General features: G+C 60.1%; 1 protein-coding gene and 1 long non-coding RNA gene across 2 annotated transcripts; both read right to left on the bottom strand.

The window, feature by feature from the left end:
- Positions 1–33: 33 nt before the first annotated feature.
- LOC127466065 (signal-induced proliferation-associated 1-like protein 3) lies at positions 34–10,154 on the bottom strand (the record flags this gene model as incomplete). Its single annotated transcript, XM_051776670.1, is given in 8 exon segments — positions 34–291; positions 1,332–1,435; positions 1,527–1,701; positions 1,797–1,985; positions 2,781–2,911; positions 4,943–4,964; positions 4,966–6,557; positions 9,855–10,154. Coding segments are annotated over 7 exon segments (2,217 nt in total), but the record flags the coding sequence as incomplete, so codon positions are not given.
- Positions 10,155–10,360: 206 nt separating this feature from the next.
- Positions 10,361–16,298, bottom strand: LOC127466066 (uncharacterized). The gene is made up of 3 exons (XR_007902587.1): positions 16,187–16,298; positions 10,651–10,779; positions 10,361–10,379 (listed from the first exon to the last, which is right to left on the bottom strand). It is a non-coding gene; the product is annotated as an uncharacterized LOC127466066 (long non-coding RNA).
- Between the last annotated feature and the right edge of the window lie 1,314 nt (positions 16,299–17,612).

Here is a 17,612-nt window from a genome sequence, read left to right as displayed (position 1 = left end):
CTTCCCCGCCTCCTCCAGCCCCATTCCAGCCACCTCGGGGGCTTTTTGGTGCCCTGAACCGCCCGCGGTGGTCGCGGTCGATCCTCTCCCGAGCCCTGTGTCCGAGTGGCTCCGGAATTCCGGGGCCCCTGACCTGTAGGAGACGTTCTCGGTGCAGGGGTGGTGGGCCCTGACGATGATGAAGACGTGCTGGAAGTGGGAGCGGATGTTCTGGGGGGTGAAGGGCAGCGCCCCGGGCTCCTGGAAGATGATGGTGACGATGTCGTTGCCGATGTGTCGCTTCCGGAGCAGCTGGGAAGGGAAAAACCGCCCGGAATGGAGGGGCTGGAGCACCCAGCCCTCGGGATCTTCCGGTCTCTGGGATCCTCCAACCGTCCAATTTTGGGATCACCTGATCACCTTTGGGATCACCCAACCCTTGGGATCACCCAACCGCCTTTGGGATCACCCAACTTCTGGGATCCTCCAACTGCCTTTGGGATCACCCAACCCTTGGGATCGTCCAATTTTGGGATCACCTGACCAGCTCTGGGATCACCCAACCCTTGGGATCGTCAAACTTTGGGATCACCTGATCACCTTTGGGATCACCTGATCACCTTTGGGATCACCCAACCCTTGGGATTGTCAAACTTTGGGATCACCTGACCAGCTCTGGGCTCATCCAACCTTTGGGATCACCCAACCCTTGGGATCACCTGACCCCCTTTGGGCTCATCCAACCTTTGGGATCACCCAACCACCTCTTTGGGATCATCCATCTTCTGGGATCACCTGACCCCCTTTGGGTTCATCCAACCCTTGGGATCACCCAACCCTTGGGATCACCTGACCCCCTTTGGGTTCATCCAACTTTGGGATCACCCAACCACCTTTGGGATCACCCAACCACCTCTTTGGGATCATCCATCTTCTGGGATCACCAACCACCTCTGGGCTCATCCAACCCTTGGGCTCATCCAACCCTTGGGATCACCTGACCCCCTTTGGGCTCACCCAACCCTTGGGATCATCCAACCACCTCTGGGCTCATCAAACCACCTCTGGGCTCATCCAACCCTTGGGATCACCCAACCCTTGGGATCACCTGACCCCCTTTGGGCTCATCCAACCCTTGGGATCATCCAATCACCTCTTTGGGCTCATCCAACCCTTGGGATCACCCAACCCTTGGGATTACTCAACCTCTGGGCTCATCCAACCACCTCTGGGCTCATCCAACCCTTGGGATCACCCAACTCTTGGGCTCACCCGACCTCTGGGACCACCCAACCCTCGGGCTCCCCCACCCTCTGGGATCCTGCCCCGCCCCGAGGAAGGGTTGGTGGTACCTGCTGGCGGTTGTTGGGGGTGTAGGGCAGCATGGTGGACACGTGGAACATGATCTCATAGTCCTGGTACGTGGTGTAGAGCGAGTGGGTGCCCGTGGAGTCGGCTACGGAGGGCGGGAAGGGCGGCTGAGGGGGACCCGGGGGCACCGCGGGCCCCTGGGAGCCCCGGCACCGCCCCGGCATCGCGGCACTCACTCTTGGTGTCCAGCTGCGCCGCGTACTTGCTGAAGGACTTGAGGGACACCTTCTCCCCCAGGAGCGCCAGGAACTCCTCCAGGGCCGGCCCGGCCTCCTCGTTGTTGTACATCTCCTCCTCCGAGCTCTGCCCGGCCTTGCAGTACAGGATTCCCACCTTGTGCCGCCGGCACAGCTGCGGGGGGAGCGGGAGTCAAGCCCGGGGGAGCCCCCCGAGCCCCCCCTCTCCCCTGGAGGAGCCCCCCCCCAAAAGCACAAAGGCTGGCCCACCCCCTGCTCGTCCAGCTTGAGGAGCTGCTCGGTGACTCTGGGGGTGCTGAGGGCCAGGCGCAGGCAGTGGATGTTGAGCTCGGGCAGGACGTGCTCCAGCGTGTCCCGCACCGGGACGCCCCGCACCGTGCCCGGCTTGCTCGTCGTGGGGGTGGCGTCCTCCAGGATGGACCCGCGGAGCGTCACCAGCTGGGAGGGGACAGGGAGGGAACGGGGAGGGGAAGGGAAGGGGGAAGGGAAGGGGGAAGGGGGAAGGGAAGGGGGAAGGGGGAAGGGAAGGGGGAAGGAAGAGGGAATGGGGAAGGGAAGGGAATGGGGAAGGGAATGGGGAAGGGAATGGGGAAGGGAATGGGGAATGGGGAAGGGAATGGGGAAGGGAATGGGGAATGGGGAAGGGAATGGGGAAGGGAACAGAGGAGGGAACAGGGAACAAAACAGGGAAGGGAACGGGGAAGGGAATGGGGAAGGGAAGGGGGAAGGGAAGGGGGAAGGAAAGGGGGAAGGAAAGGGGGAAGGGGGAAGGGAAGGGAATGGGGAAGGGAAGGGGGAAGGGAAGGGAATGGGGAAGGGAAGGGGGAAGGGAAGGGGGAAGGGAAGGGGGAAGGGAAGGGGGAAGGGAAGGGAATGGGGAAGGGAATGGGGAAGAGAAGGGGGAAGGGAAGGGGGAAGGGAAGAGGGAAGGGAAGGGGGAAGGGAAGGGGGAAGGGAAGAGGGAAGGGAAGGGGGAAGGGAACGGGGAAGGGAAGAGGGAAGGGAAAAGGGAAGGGAACAGGGAAGGGAACAGGAAAGGAAACAGGAAAGGAAATAGGAAAGGGAACAGGGAAGGGAACAGGAAAGGAAACAGGAAAGGAAACAGGGAAGGGAACAGGGAAGGAACATCAGCACCCTGCTGGAGCCCCGGGGAGCGGGGCCGCCCCTCGGCCGCCCATCCCGGCGCCGCTTCCGAAGGTGTGCCGGTTTCAGGGCGGGGAGGCGCGGGCAGACCTGGCTGGTGCGGAAGATGAGGCGGTGCTGGTACTGGGGGCCGTGCTCCTTGTGCTCCTCCAGCTTCTCCCGCCGGATGCTGACGGCCACCGGGCCCAGCTTGTCGTCCACGCCGAAGTAGTTGGAATGTTCTGGGGAGGAGAGGAGGGATGAGGGGGATGGAGGGGTTTGGGGGGACATGGAGGGTCAGGGGGGACGGGGGGGGACAGAGGGACGTGGAGAAACACGGGGAGGACACGTGGAGGGACATGGAGAGAAAGGGAAGGGACACGGAAAGGACATGGAGGAGACGTGGAGGGACAGGGAAGGGACGTGGAGGGAAAGGGAAGGGACGTGGAAAAGACATGGAGGGACATGGAAAGGACATGGAAGGGACATGGAGGGACACAGAAGGGACGTGGAAGGGACACGGAAGACGTGGAGGGACATGGAAGAGACATGAAGGGACATGAAGGGACAGGGAAGGGACATGGAGGGACATGGAGGAACATGGAAGAGAAATGGAAGGACATGGAGGGACATGAAAGAGACATGGAAGGGACATGAAAGGGACATGGAAGAGACATGAAGGGACATGAAGGGACATGAAGGGACATGAAGGGACAGGGAACAGACACGAAAGGGACATGGAAGGGACATGGAGGGACAGGGAAGAGACATGGAAGGGACACGGAAAGGACATGGAAGAGACATGGAGAGACATGAAAGAGAAATGGAGGGACATGGAGGGACATGAAAGAGACATGGAGGGACATGGAAAGGACATGGAAGGGACATGGAGGGACACGGAAAGGACGTGGAAGGGACATGGAAGACGTGGAGGGACATGGAAGGGACACGGAGGGACATGGAGGGACATGGAAGAGACATGGAAGGGACATGGAGGGACATGGAGGGACATGGAGGGACATGGAGGGACATGGAAGAGACATGGAAGGGACATGGAAGGGACACGGAAGGGACATGGAAGGGACATGGAGGGACAGGGAACAGACACGAAAGGGACATGGAAGGGACATGGAGGGACAGGGAAGAGACATGGAAGGGACATGGAAAGGACATGGAAGAGACATGGAGAGACATGAAAGAGAAATGGAGGGACATGGAGGGACATGAAAGAGACATGGAGGGACATGGAAAGGACATGGAAGGGACATGGAGGGACACGGAAAGGACGTGGAAGGGACATGGAAGACGTGGAGGGACATGGAAGGGACACGGAGGGACATGGAGGGACATGGAAGAGACATGGAAGGGACATGGAAGGGACACGGAAGGGACATGGAGGGACAGGGAACAGACACAGAAGGGACATGGAAGGGACATGGAAGGGACATGGAAAACATGCAGGGTCATAGAGAAGACGTGGAAGACCTGGAGGGACATGGAAGGCACAGGGAAGGGACACAGAAGGGACACGGAGAAACACGGAAGAGACACGGAAGGGACGTGGAGGAGACACGGAAGGGACAAGGAAGGAGCTGCCCCCGCCTCCCTTCCCCAGCCCAGCCCCAAACCAGGGGGATGAAGGGATGTGGGGATGGAGAAGAGCATCCCAGCCCCATAACAGGAGGTTCAATGGATTTGGGGATGGGGAAGGGCACCCCAGCCCCGTAACAGGAGGTTCAATGGATTTGGGGATGGGGAAGAGCACCCCAGCCCCATAAGAGGAGGTTCAAGGGATTTGGGGATGGGGAAGAGCATCCCAGCCCCATAACAGGAGGATGAAGGGATGGGGCAGAGCATCCCAGCCCCATAAGAGGAGGATGAAGGGATTTGGGGATGGGGAAGAGCACCCCAGCCCCATAACAGGGGGATGAAGGGATGTGGGGATGGGGAAGGGCACCCCAGCCCCATAACAGGAGGATCAAGGGATGGGGAAGAGCATCCCAGCCCCATAACAGGGGGATGAAGAGATGTGGGGATGGGGAAGAGCACTCCAGCCCTATAAGAGCAGGATAAAGGGATGTGGGGATGGGGAAGGGCACCCCAGCCCCATAACAGGAGGATGGAGGGATCTGGGGATGGGGCAGAGCATCCCAGCCCCATAAGAGGAGGATGAAGGGATTTGGGGATGGGGAAGAGCACCCCAGCCCTATAAGAGGAGGATGAAGGGATGAGGGGATGGAGAAGAGCACCCCAGCCCCCCAGCCCCCCCAGACCTTTGCCGTGGAAGTGGTCGCGGGTAGTAGCGGGCGCCCAGGTCCACGTGCTCCACGCTGTAGTGCTTGAGGCGCTCGGGGTTGCGCTGCAGCTCCTTGGGCACCTCCAGCACCGAGATGCCGGCGTTGGTGGGCCTCCCGGCGTGGAAGGGCTCCGGGAAGGCCCCCTCGGCCCCCGGCGGGGCCGGGGCGCCGGCGGAGGCCTTGGAGAAGCTGAGGTCGCGCTCGCCGGCGCCGCCGATCTCGTTGCGGAAGTGGGGGCAGCTGAGGAGCAGCTCGTTGCTGGTGTTGTCGCCGAGGTCGTGCTCCAGGTTCTCCTTGGAGTTGAGGTCCTCGGTGCTGGAGAAGGCGGGGTCGGAGCCGGCGGAGGCGGCCGAGGCGCCGGTGGTGGTGTTGCGGCGCTGGGCGCCGGCGGCGCGCTGCAGGGCGGCGGCGTCCGGGTCGAACAGGATGCTCTGGGCGTCGTAGTGGGCGAAGCTCCTCCGGCACGTCCAGCCCTTGCCCGGCTCCGGCGCCCGCGGCTCCTCCGGCTCCTTCCCGTCGCCGTCGTTGCGGGCGCTCCGGAGCTTCCTGAAGATGGATTCGCCGCCGGCGCCGGCGTCGCCCTTGGGGCAGCGGCGCCGCGCCTTGTCCTTGGGCTGCGCCGGCGGCTCCTCCCGCGGCCCGTTGCGGCCGTCCGCCTTCGCCCCGGCCAGCGACCCCGACCCCGACCCCGACCCCGGCGGGAAGGCGCCGTCGGCGAGGCGCTCCGGCGTGCCGGCGCGGCGCTCCGGCCTCCTGGTGCGGAACTCGTTGAGCATGTCGAAGAAGCTCTGCTCCGAGATGCCCTGGGCGTCGATGGACGAGGTGCTGCCGTACTCCCGGAAGAGCCCGCCGGGGCCGCCCGCTTTGGCGCCGCGCGGCTCCGCCGGCTCCTCGGGGTCGCACTCGCTCAGGGTCACCTCGCTGCTGCTGCGGTGCCGCAGTGGCGCCGGGCCCCGCGCCGGCGGGCGCGGCCACCCCTCCTGGAACTCCACGTCCTTGGAGCGCCGCCGCGCCAGGCGGTGCAGGGCTTTGAAGCCGGGCACCGCGGCCAGGGGTTGCTGCCCGCCGGGAAGGCCCCGGCAGCCGACGCCGTCCCAGTTGGCCGGCGCTTCCCGCCCGGCGCCGGGGTCCTTGGCGGCGTTGGCGGCGGCGGCGTTGGCGTCTCTCCGCGGGGGCCACTCGGCGACGCGGGCGCGGACCCCCATCTTGGGCACGGCCCCGCGCGGGGCGTCGCCCCCCGGCCCCGCCGCCACGGCCCCATTGGGCGCCCAAAAGGCCGCCGGGGGCCCCTCGGCGGCATCGGCGCCGTCGTGCCGGGCGGCGCGGTGGGAGCTCATGGTCCGGCGGCGGAGCCGAGCGGAGCCAGGGGGACGGGGCCGCTCATGGCCGGGATGGGATGGAGGCCGGGGTGGACGCCGGGGTGGACGTCGGGGTGGACGCCGGGATGGACGTCGGGATGGACGCCGGGGTGGACGCTGGGGGGGTCACGGTCGCCGTCTGGGAGCCGCGGAGCCAAATCCCGCGCCGCCGGCGCATGGTGGGCGGCGGTGCCGGAGCTCACGCCGGGCTGGGCCGGGGGGGCCGGGCCATCCTGCGGGGGTGGGAGAGAAGAGGGTTAGTGGGGACGCGCCTCCCCCGCTTCCCCCCCGCCCCAAATCCACCCTTTCTTAGCCCAGAACCACAACGGAGTCGCCGGTGTCGGCACCGGCCCGCCGGGGGGGTGGCGGCTCCGGGTCTGGATCGGTGAGGGATGTTGGGAAGCAAAAAGGTGGAGGAGCACCAGTGGTGGCCCCGTGGGCATCCTGGGGATGCTGGAATAGGAGGGTTTCTATCCCTGGATGGTCCTTGGACGGGCTCGGAAGACGCAGAAACTTCCTTCCCAAAGGGATCCTGGGATTCCTTTGTCTCCGTGGAGGTTCCTCCAGTGGTCTTGGAACTTCTGGACTTATCCCTGTTGAGATTCCCCAGGTGATCCCAGAGATTCCTCAGGTGATCCCAGAGATTCCTCAGGTGATCCCAGAGATTCCTCAGCCTGATCCTGGAGGTCCCTCAGGTGATCCTGGGGTGTTCAGGTGATCCTGGACATTCCTCAGGTGGTCTTGGAATTCATGGAATTATCCCTGTTGGGGTTCCTCAGCTGATCCTGGAGGTTCCCCAGGTGATCCCAGAGACTCCTCAGATGATCCTGGAGATTCCTCAGGTGATGATCCTGGAGATTCCTCAGGTGGTCTTGGAATGGGTGGAATCATCCCCGTTGAGGCTCCTCAGATGATCCCAGAGATCCCTCAGCTGATCTGGGATGTTCAGATGATCCCAGATGTTCCTCAGGTGGTCTTGGAATTCATGGAATTATCCCTGTTGGGGTTCCTCAGCTGATCCCAGAGACTCCTCAGATGATCCCAGAGATCCCTCAGGTGATCTTGGAATGGGTGGAATCATCCCTGTTCAGGTTCCTCAGGTGATCCTGGACATCCCTCAGGTGATCTTGGAATTCATGGAATTATCCCTGTTGGGGTTCCTCAGCTGATCCTGGAGGTTCCTCAGCTGATCCCAGAGATTCCTCAGCTGATCCCAGAGATCCCTCAGGTGATCTTGGAATGGGTGGAATCATCCCTGTTCAGGTTCCTCAGGTGATCTGGGATGTTCAGATGATCCCAGATGTTCCTCAGGTGATCTTGGAATTCATGGAATCATCCCTGTTGAGGTTCCTCAGGTGATCCCGGAGATCCCTCAGGTGATCCCAGAGATTCTTCAAATGGTCTTGGAATTCATGGAATCATCCCTGTTGAGGTTCCTCAGCTGATCCCAGAGATCCCTCAGGTGATCCCGGAGATCCCTCAGGTGATCTTGGAATTCCTGGAATCACCCCCGTTGATGTTCCCCAGCTGATCCCGGAGATCCCTGAGCCGATCCCGGCTGCCGCCCCGGCGCTCCCGGCCCTCGTGCCCCTCTCCCTCCCCACGGATCCTCCCCAGGTGCCTCCATCCCGACGTCCTCCCGGAGCCCCTCCCGGCGCCGGACAGCCGGACAGCCGGACAGCCGGACAGCCGGCGTTGATCCGTCTGGGATGGGCATTAAGCCACCCCAGCTAATCCCGGTGGGAGCCGCCGGTCAATCAATACCTGAGCCCTTAATTAAGCGCAGCCTAACGAGGGGGCGCCGGGCGGGAGCGTCTTCCCGGCGCCGATTCCCCCCCGTCCCTCGGGAAGGAGCTCCCGACCCCCCCCCCCCGCTCGCGGTTTTGGGGTCAAACCGCCCGGTTTTGGGGTCAAACCGCCCAGTTTTGGGGTCTTGGCGTCGCCTTCCCCCTTCCCCGGCTCTTCCCAAGGGAAAGACGACACACTTTGTTTGCTTCTTTTCCCAAAAAACCCGGTTTTCCAAGGAAAACTCCTCTTCCTGGTTATTGGGGAGCCCCAAAATCCCGGGGGGGGGTGGATAAATCCCGGGTTTTTCGCCCCAAAATTGGCAGCTGATGCCCCTCCAGGCTGGGAATTCCCGGGTTTCTTTGGATTGATGAAATCCAGCAGGAATATGGAGCAGGCAGGAGCACCTTCCCTCCGGATTATCCCAAACTCGGGGTCAAATCCAGCGAGAAAGGCAAAAAAAAATCACCAAATTTAGGGATTTTACACCAAATCCTTGGGATTCTGGGAGCATCCACGGCACAATCCTCATCCCTTCGGGATCCCCGGATCCTTCCGGGGGGATTCTCCTTCCGGGAGCTCCCCAGACACGACTTGGGGCGAAAAACGAGGGAAAAGGTTTAAACACCCCCGGGGGGGTCGATCCCGCTCCTCAAAAGTCCCAAAATTGGGGTTTTTCAGCCCAAACCCTTCGCTCCAGAGGCGGAAATCCCTGGAAGCGCCGCCGGGCCCTTCCCACTCCCGAGGAGAGAGAGAAGGGGGAGGGCAAGGGGAGGGATTTTTAATTATTAACCCCAAGTTTTTGATAAATTCAAAAGGAGGTGTTTTTTTTTTCCCCTTTAACTCTTTCCCCGCCCTCGGGAGAAAGTCCGGCCACGCCCGGCGCTAATTAACAACCCCCCCAATTAACGACCCCCAAATGAGATTAAATCGCCCCAAAAAAGGGATTTGGGGGGAAAAAAAGTCGTTCCAGGAGGTTTTTTTTTTGGGGGGAGGGTGGAAGAAAAACCCCCCCAAAAAAACCCGATGGTTTTGCCGCGGGAAAGAGCGAAAAACGAACCCGGGCGAGGAGGGAATTAGCCAGTTAATTAATTAATTAATTAATTAATGAGGCGGGCGGTAACTTTGTGATTAATTAGGGGGCGTTGAAAGGCAAACAACCCCCCGTTCCTGGGCAGTGGGAATGTCGTTAAAAGGGGGGAAAAAAGCCAAGGGAAAAGTGGGATGGAGCCGAGGCCGGGCCCGGCTCCCGCGGGCGCTTTATCTGATGGCGACGGCTTAATTAGCGCTAATTAAACCAAAAGGTTTGTCAACACGGCCCCAAAGCCACCCCGGGTCCCACTTGCCTGAGCTCCGGCGGCGCCGAGGGTGGGGGGTGGGAGGGGTGGAAAAGCGCCCCGAAATCCCGGGATAATTCCCGAGGGCGGAAGGAGGGAGCTCGTTAAGGAGGGAGCTCGTTAAGGAGGGAGCTCGTTAAGGAGGGAGCTCATTAAGGAGGCCCCGCCCCCCTCCCTTCATTTGGCCCCTTGCTCGGGTTCAACGGGGGTTTTTGGGGCTGTGGGAACACATCGGAGTCGGATTCCCGGGAATTCCCGGCGGGAAGAGGAGGAGAGGGAAGGGGGGAAGATCCTCACCGGGATCCCACGGAACTCCCGGTGATCCCACGGAATTCCCGGCGGGAAGAGGAGGAGAGGGAAGGGGGGAAGATCCTCACCGGGATCCCACGGAATTCCCGGTGATCCCACAGAATTCCCGGCGACCCCATGGAATTCCCGGCGACCCCACGGAATTCCCGGTGATCCCACGGAATGCCCGGCGGGAAGAGGAGGAGTGGGAAGGGGGGAAGCTCTTCACCGGGAAGGCGGCGACCCCACAGAATTCCTGGCAATCCCACGGAACTCCCGGCGATCCCACGGAATTCCCGGCGACCCCACAGAATTCCCGGCGATCCCCCGGAATTCCTGGTGATCCCATGGAACTCCCGGCGATCCCACAGAGTTCCCAGCAATCCCACAGAATTCCCGGCGATCCCAAGGAATTCCCGGCGATCCCACGGAATTCCCGGCGATCCCACAGAGTTCCCAGTGATCCCAGAGAATTCCCGGTGATCCCACGGAATTCCCGGCGGGAAGAGGAGGAGTGGGAAGGGGAAAAGCTCCTCACCGGGAAGGCGGCGATCCCACAGGATTCCCGGTGATCCCACGGAACTCCCGGCGATCCCACGGAGTTCCCAGCAATCCCACAGAATTCCCGGCGATCCCACGGAACTCCTGGCGATCCCACGGAACTCCCGGCGATCCCACAGAGTTCCCAGCAATCCCACAGAATTCCCAGTGATCCCACCGAACTCCCGGCGACCCCAAGGAATTCTTGGTGATCCCACGGAACTCCCGGCGATCCCACAGAATTCCCGGCGGGAAGAGGAGGAGCGGGAAGGGGGGAAGCTCCTCACCGGGAAGGCGGCGACCCCACGGAGTTCCCGGCGATCCCACGGAATTCCCGGCGGGAAGAGGAGGAGCGGGAAGGGGGGAAGATCCTCACCGGGACCCCACGGAATTCCCAGCGATCCCACAGAACTCCCGGCGACCCCACGGAATTCCTGGTGATCCCACGGAATTCCCGGCGATCCCACAGAACTCCCGGCGCCCAATCCGAGGGAAATCCCTGGATCTGAGGGAAAACAAGGAAAGAAGTGTGTTAATTAATGAGAATTAAGGGATAATTATCCCAGTGTTCCCGGGTTTGGTGGGAATTCCCGAAGGGTTAAATCCGGGGGGGGTTGGATGAGGAAATTATCGGGAATTTTGGAGGGATTTGGGGGAAAAAGGGGTTGGAAAAGGGGGTGGGGGGGGTTAAAAATGGGGAGGGGAGGGTTGGGAATGGGAATGGGGCTGCGGGGGAAGAGGTGGGGGGAGGAAAAGGTGGAAAAGTGGTGGAAAAGGAGGAATAAGTCCTAAAAAAATTGGGAATAAGGCACGGGAAAGGGAGGAGGGGTTGGGAAAAGAGACCCCCAAAAATAAGGAATGAAGCCAAAAATATGGAATAATCCCGAAAATGCAAAATAAAGCCCGTCAAAAATAAGAAATTGCTCCTAGAAATTGGAAATGAACTCCATGAAAATAAGGAATAACCCCCCAAAAATAAGGAATAACCCCCAAAAATAAGGAATAACCCCCCAAAAATAAGAAATAACCCCTCAAAAATAAGAAATAACCCCCATAAAAATAAGAAATTACCCCTCAAAAAAAGGAATAACCCCCCAAATATAAGAAACAAACCCTCAAAAATAAGAAATAAACCCCCAAAAATAAGGAACAACTCCCAAAAATAAGAAATAACCCCTCAAAAATGAGAAATAACCCCCCAAAAGTAAGAAATGACCCCCCAAATATAAGAAATAACCCCTCAAAAATAAGAAGTAACCCCCCAAAAATAAGGAATAACCCCCCCAAAATAAGAAATAAACCCCCAAAAAATAAGAAACAACCCCCAAAAATAAGAAACAACCCCCAAAAATAAGAAATAATTCCCCGAAAAAAACCCAAATCTCCCCTTTTTCCCCCCCAAACCCCTCTGGCCACGCCCCAAAATTGGGGGTTTTGGGGCCCCCTGGGAACCTTCCCCCCCCCCAGTAATTAGGTCAGGCCGGGAGTTCGTTAACGAGGGACTAATTGAGTTATTTAAATAATTAATTCCGAGGGGAGGTTTTAGTCCCACCAGATTTTGGGGAGGGAAAGGGGAAAATGGGGGGGAAAATTGGGGATCAAACCTCCCCCAAAACACCCCAAAACCTCCCCAAAAGAACCAAACCCCCCCCAAAAAAAAAAACTCAAAAAAAACCCCCCCAGAAACCTCAAAAACACCCAAAGTTCCCCTAAAAAAAAACCAATCCCAACAAGAAAACACCAAAAAACCTCCCAGGAAACATCAACCCCTCCCCAAAACACCCCAAATCCCCCCCCAGAAGAATGAGACCCCCCCAAAACACTCCAGAATTATCTAAATATCCCCAAAACACCCCAAAAAACAACCTGCACCTAAAAAACCACCCAAAAATGCCCCCAGAAAATGCCAAACACCCCCAAAATCACCCCAAATCCCCCCCAAAAGAATCAGACCCCCCCAAAACACTCCAGAATTATCTAAATATCCCCAAAACACCCCAAAACCAACCTGCACCTAAAAAAAGACCCAAAAATGCCCCCCAGAAAATGCCAAACACCCCCAAAATCACCCCAAATCCTCCCCCAGAAGAATCAGACCCCCCCAAAACACTCCAGAATTATCTAAACATCCCCAAAACACCCCAAAACCAACCTGCACCTAAAAAACCACCCAAAAATGCCCCCCAGAAAACGCCAAACACCCCCAAAATCACCCCAAATCCCCCCCCAAAACGCCAAACACCCCCAAACTCACCCCAAATCCTCTCCCAGAAGAATGAGACCCCCCAAAACAGTCCAGAATTATCTGAATATCCCCAAAACACCCCAAAAACAACCTGCACCTAAAAAAACAGACCCCAAAATGCCCCCAGAAAACGCCAAACACCCCCAAAATCACCCCAAATCCCCCCCCAAAAGAACCAGACCCCCCCAAAACACTCCAGAATTATCTAAATATCCCCAAAACACCCCAAAAAACAACCTGCACCTAAAAAACCACCCAAAAATGCCCCCAGAAAACGCCAAACACCCCCAAAATCACCCCAAATCCTCCCCCAGAAGAACCAGACCCCCCCAAAACACTCCAGAATTATCTAAATATCCCCAAAACACCCCAAAACCAACCTGCACCTAAAAAACCACCCAAAAATGCCCCCCAGAAAATGCCAAACACCCCCAAAATCACCCCAAATCCCCCCCAAAAAGAACCAGACCCCCCCAAAACACTCCAGAATTATCTAAAAACCCCCAAAACACCCCAAAAACAACCTGCACCTAAAAAACCACCCAAAAATGCCCCCAGAAAACTCCAAACATCCCCAAAATCACCCCAAATCCTCTCCCAGAAGAATGAGCCCCCCCAAAACAGTCCAGAATTGTCTGAATATCCCCAAAACACCCCAAAAACAACCTGCACCTAAAAAAACAGACCCCAAAATGCCCCCAGAAAACGCCAAACACCCCCAAAATCACCCCAAATCCCCCCCAAAAAGAACCAGACCCCCCCAAAACACTCCAGAATTATCTAAAAACCCCCAAAACACCCCAAAAACAATCTGCACCTAAAAAAACAGACCCAAAAATGCCCCCCAGAAAACGCCCAACACCCCCAAAATCACCCCAAATCTCCCCCAAAAAGAACCAGACCCCCCCAAAACACTCCAGAATTATCTAAAAACCCCCAAAACACCCCAAAAACAACCTGCACCTAAAAAAACAGACCCAAAAATGCCCCCAGAAAACTCCAAACACCCCCAAAATCACCCCAAATCCCCCCCCAAATAAACCAGACCCCCATAAATATCCCAGGACCCCCCCAAAACAGCAACATGGCCCTAAAAAAACCCCAGGGCCCCTCCAGAAAACCCCAAATTCCCCCCTAAAAATAAAACACCCGACCCCAAAAAGGGGTGACAGGGCTGGGGAGGGACCCCAGAGAGCTCAGGTGACACCCCCAGCCCCAAAAAATACAACCCACACCCCCAAAATACACCCACCCCCCCCCAAAATACAACCCACTCCCCCCAAAATACAACCACCCCACCCTGGGTCACTCAGGGACCCCGGAGCCCCCAGGGGACCCACCCCCCAAAAAACAAACACCCCCCTAAAAAACAACCCCCCCAATCCCCTCAGGGACCCCAGAGACCCCAGGGGATCCACCCCCCAAAAATCAACCCCTCCAATCCCCTCAGGGACCTGAGAGACCCCCAAAACACAACCCCCTGAGCCCCTCAGGGACCCCAGAGACCCCCCAAAACACAATCCCCTCCCAATCCCCTCAGGGACCCCAGAGACCCCCAAAACAACCCACCCAAAAAACAAACACCCCCCCAAAAAACAACCCCCCAATCCCCTCAGGGATCCCAGAGACCCTTAAAAGAACCCCCCCCCCCCAATCCCCTCAGGGATCCCAGAGACCCCAAGAGACCCACCCCCCAAAAAATATAAACACCCCCCCTAAAATACAACCCCCCAATCCCCTCAGGGGCCCCAGAGACCCCTAAAACAACCCCCCAAAAACAAACACCCCCCCAAAAAACAACCCCCCAATCCCCTCAGGGACCTCAGAGACCCCCAAAACATAACCCCTGAGCCCCTCAGGGGCCCCAGAGACCCCTAAAACAACCCCCCAAAAACAAACACCCCCCATAAAACAGAACCCCCCAATCCCCTCAGGGACCCCAGAGCCCCCCACAAACACAGCCCCCCCCCAAAATACAGCCCCCTGAGCTCCCTCAGGGACCACAGAGCCCCCCCCCCAAAAAAAAAAAAAACCCTGAGCCCCTCAGGGACCCCCGGGACCCCCCCCAAACCCCTCAGGGACCCCCAAACACAACCCCCTGAGCCCCTCAGGGACCCCAGACGCCCCCAAACCCCTCAGGGACCCCCAAACACAACCCCCTCCGAAACACAAACACCCCCCCTAAAACAGAACCCCCCGAGCTCCCTCAGGGACCTCAGAACCCCCCAAACCCCTCAGGGACCCCCAAACACAACCCCCCCTAAAACAGACCCCCTCGAGCTCCCTCAGGGACCGCAGAGCCCCCCCCTCAAAACACAGCCCCCTTAAGCCCCTCAGGGACCTCAGACCCCCCCAAAAAACACAACCCCTCCCAATCCCCTCAGGGACCCCAGAGACCCCCAAAACAACAGCCCCCCCCAAACACAACCCCCTGAGCTCCCTCAGGGACCCCAGACCCCCCCAAACCCCTCAGGGACCCCCAAACACAACCCCCTGAGCTCCCTCAGGGACCCAGGAGCCCCCCAAACCCCTCAGGGACCCCCAAACACAACCCCTTCTGAAACACAACCCCCCTCCCCCTAAAACAGACCCCCCCTCACTCCTTCAGGGACCGCAGAGCCCCCCACAAACACAGCCCCCCCAAAATACAGCCCCCCGAGCTCCCTCAGGGACCTCAGACCCCCCCAAACCCCTCAGGGACCCCCAAACACAACCCCCTGAGCTCCCTCAGGGACCCAGGAGCCCCCCAAACCCCTCAGGGACCCCCAAACACAACCCCCTCCAAAACACAAACACCCCCCCCAAAACAGACCCCCCTGAGCCCCTCAGGGACCCCAGAACCCCTCACAACACAACCCCCTGAGCCCCTCAGGGACCCCCCCAAACCCCTCAGGGACCCCCAAACACAACCCCCTCCAAAACATAAACACCCCCCATAAAACAGAACCCCCCGAACTCCCTCAGGGACCCCAGAACCCCCCACAAACACAGCCCCCCCAAAATACAGCCCCCCAAACTCCCTCAGGGACCTCAGACCCCCCCAAACCCCTCAGGGACCCCCAAACACAACCCCCCCCCAAAATACAGCCCCTCCAGCTCCCTCAGGGACCTCAGACCCCCCCCGTCAAAACACAACCCCCTGAGCCCCTCAGGGACCCCCGAGACCCCCAAAACACAGCCCCCCCCAAAATACAGGCCCCCGAACTCCCTCAGGGACCGCAGAGCCCCCCCCTTAAAACACAACCCCCTTAAGCCCCTCAGGGACCTCAGAGCCCCCAAAACACCCCCGCACAGCCCCCCCCCACCCCTCGCTCCCCTCAGCGCCCACCCCACCCCGGGCGGGGCCCTCTGGGACCCTCCCTCCTTCCCTCCATAACCCCCAATCCCCTCAGGGGGCTCCCCCAGGAACTACAACTCCCGGCAGCGCCCCGCGGATCCCCGGGGGGAGGTAGTGGGGGTACCGGAGGAAGGGGGGGGGTAGGAGTGTTCCCGGAGGGCTCAGGGCGGTTCCGGGGCCTCAGCGCGGGGCCCTCACCCGGCGGCAGCAGCGGGAGCGGCGGCAGCAGCGGATCCCTCCACCCGCCCCCGCCCGCGGCCGGCGGGGCTCTGAGGGGGAGCCGTGAGGGGAGCCGGGAGTGGGGGGGGGCGGGGGCGGGGGGTCACTCACCGTCGGCCAATGAGGGGGGGGGGAACGGCGGGCGGCGGGAGCGGCGCGAGCGCGGCGGCCAATGAGGGGGGGCGGCGGGAGCGGCGCGAGCGCGGCGCGCGGCGGCGGCGGCGGCGGCGGAGGGGGGCGGGGCTTCGGCGGGCACGGCGGAGGGGGCGGGGCTTCGGCGGGCACGGCGGAGGGGGCGGGGCTTCGGCGGGCACGGCGGAGGGGGCGGGGCTTCGGCGGGAGGGGCTTCGGAGGCCGCCGAGCCGCCAGGGGGCGCTGCGGAGTCTTAAAGGGGCAGGAGCCGATTTTTGTTTTGGGGGGGGAGGAAAATGGGGGGATTCCCCCCCAAACATACGCACGCCGCCCACCCAGGAATTGGGGGTTAGGGAGCTGTAGGAAACCTCTCTGTAAAGTGAGACACCCCCCCCCCCCAAACTGGGGATCCCCTCGAAACTGGGGATCCCCCCCCCCAAACTGGGGACCCCCCCCAAACTGGGGACCCCCCCCGACAAAACTGGGGATCCCCCCGACAAACTGGGGACACCCTCTACAAACTGGACACCCCCCCGAACTGGGGATCCCCCCCCAAACTGGGGATCCCCCCCCAAACTGGAGACCCCCCTCAAAACTGGGGATCCCCCTCCCCAAACTGGGGATCCCCTCCCCAAACTGAGGAACCCCCTCGAAACTGGGATCCCCTCCCCCAAACTGGGGACCCCCTCTACAAACTGGGGACCCCTCGAAACTGGGGATCACCCCCCCCAAACTGGGGACCCCCCTCTACAAACTGGGCCCCCCCCCCAAACTGGGGATCCCCCCCCAAAATGCCCCCCCCCAACTGGAGGCTCCCAAACTGGGACGCTCGCCCCCACCCCCTCAGGGCCACGCCCCTTCATTTACATACGGCCACGCCCGGACCAATCAGCGCGGACCGGAACGCGGCAGCAGCCAATCAAAAACAACTTCCCTGCTCACTTAACCCCGCCCCCGGCGCGTTGGGGGCGTGGTCGGCGGAGAGGGTGTGGGGCTCTATTTGCATACTTAATTTGCATATTTAATTTGCAGACGAAGGAAACCCCACCCCCGCAAATGAGGGGACCTTGGGGGGGGGCCCCCCCTCAAGATTTTGGGGGCTCTCCCTGGATTTTGGGCCCCCGAATGTGTCCCCCCCATCTCAACCACGTGACCCCCAAATGTGTGTCCCCCCCCATTCTGACCCAGGTGACCCCCAAATGTGTCCCCCCCAAATGTTCCCCCCCATCTGATCCAGGTGACCCCCCAATGTGTCCCCCCCAAATGTGACCCCCCCATGTCTGATCCAGGTGACCCCCCAAATGTGTCCCCCCCCAAATGTGACCCCCCCCATTCTGACCCAGGTGACCCCCAAATGTGTCCCCCCCAAATTTTCCCCCCCATCTGATCCAAGTGACCCCCAAAT

The sequence above is a fragment of the Manacus candei genome, unplaced genomic scaffold (assembly GCF_025592945.1).
Source record: "Manacus candei isolate 608988 ecotype Guabito, Panama unplaced genomic scaffold, ASM2559294v1 h1tg000585l, whole genome shotgun sequence".
Lineage (NCBI taxonomy): Eukaryota > Metazoa > Chordata > Aves > Passeriformes > Pipridae > Manacus > Manacus candei.
The sequence above is the reverse complement of the archived record's forward strand: the minus strand, read 5'-3'. Positions and strand labels throughout refer to the sequence as shown.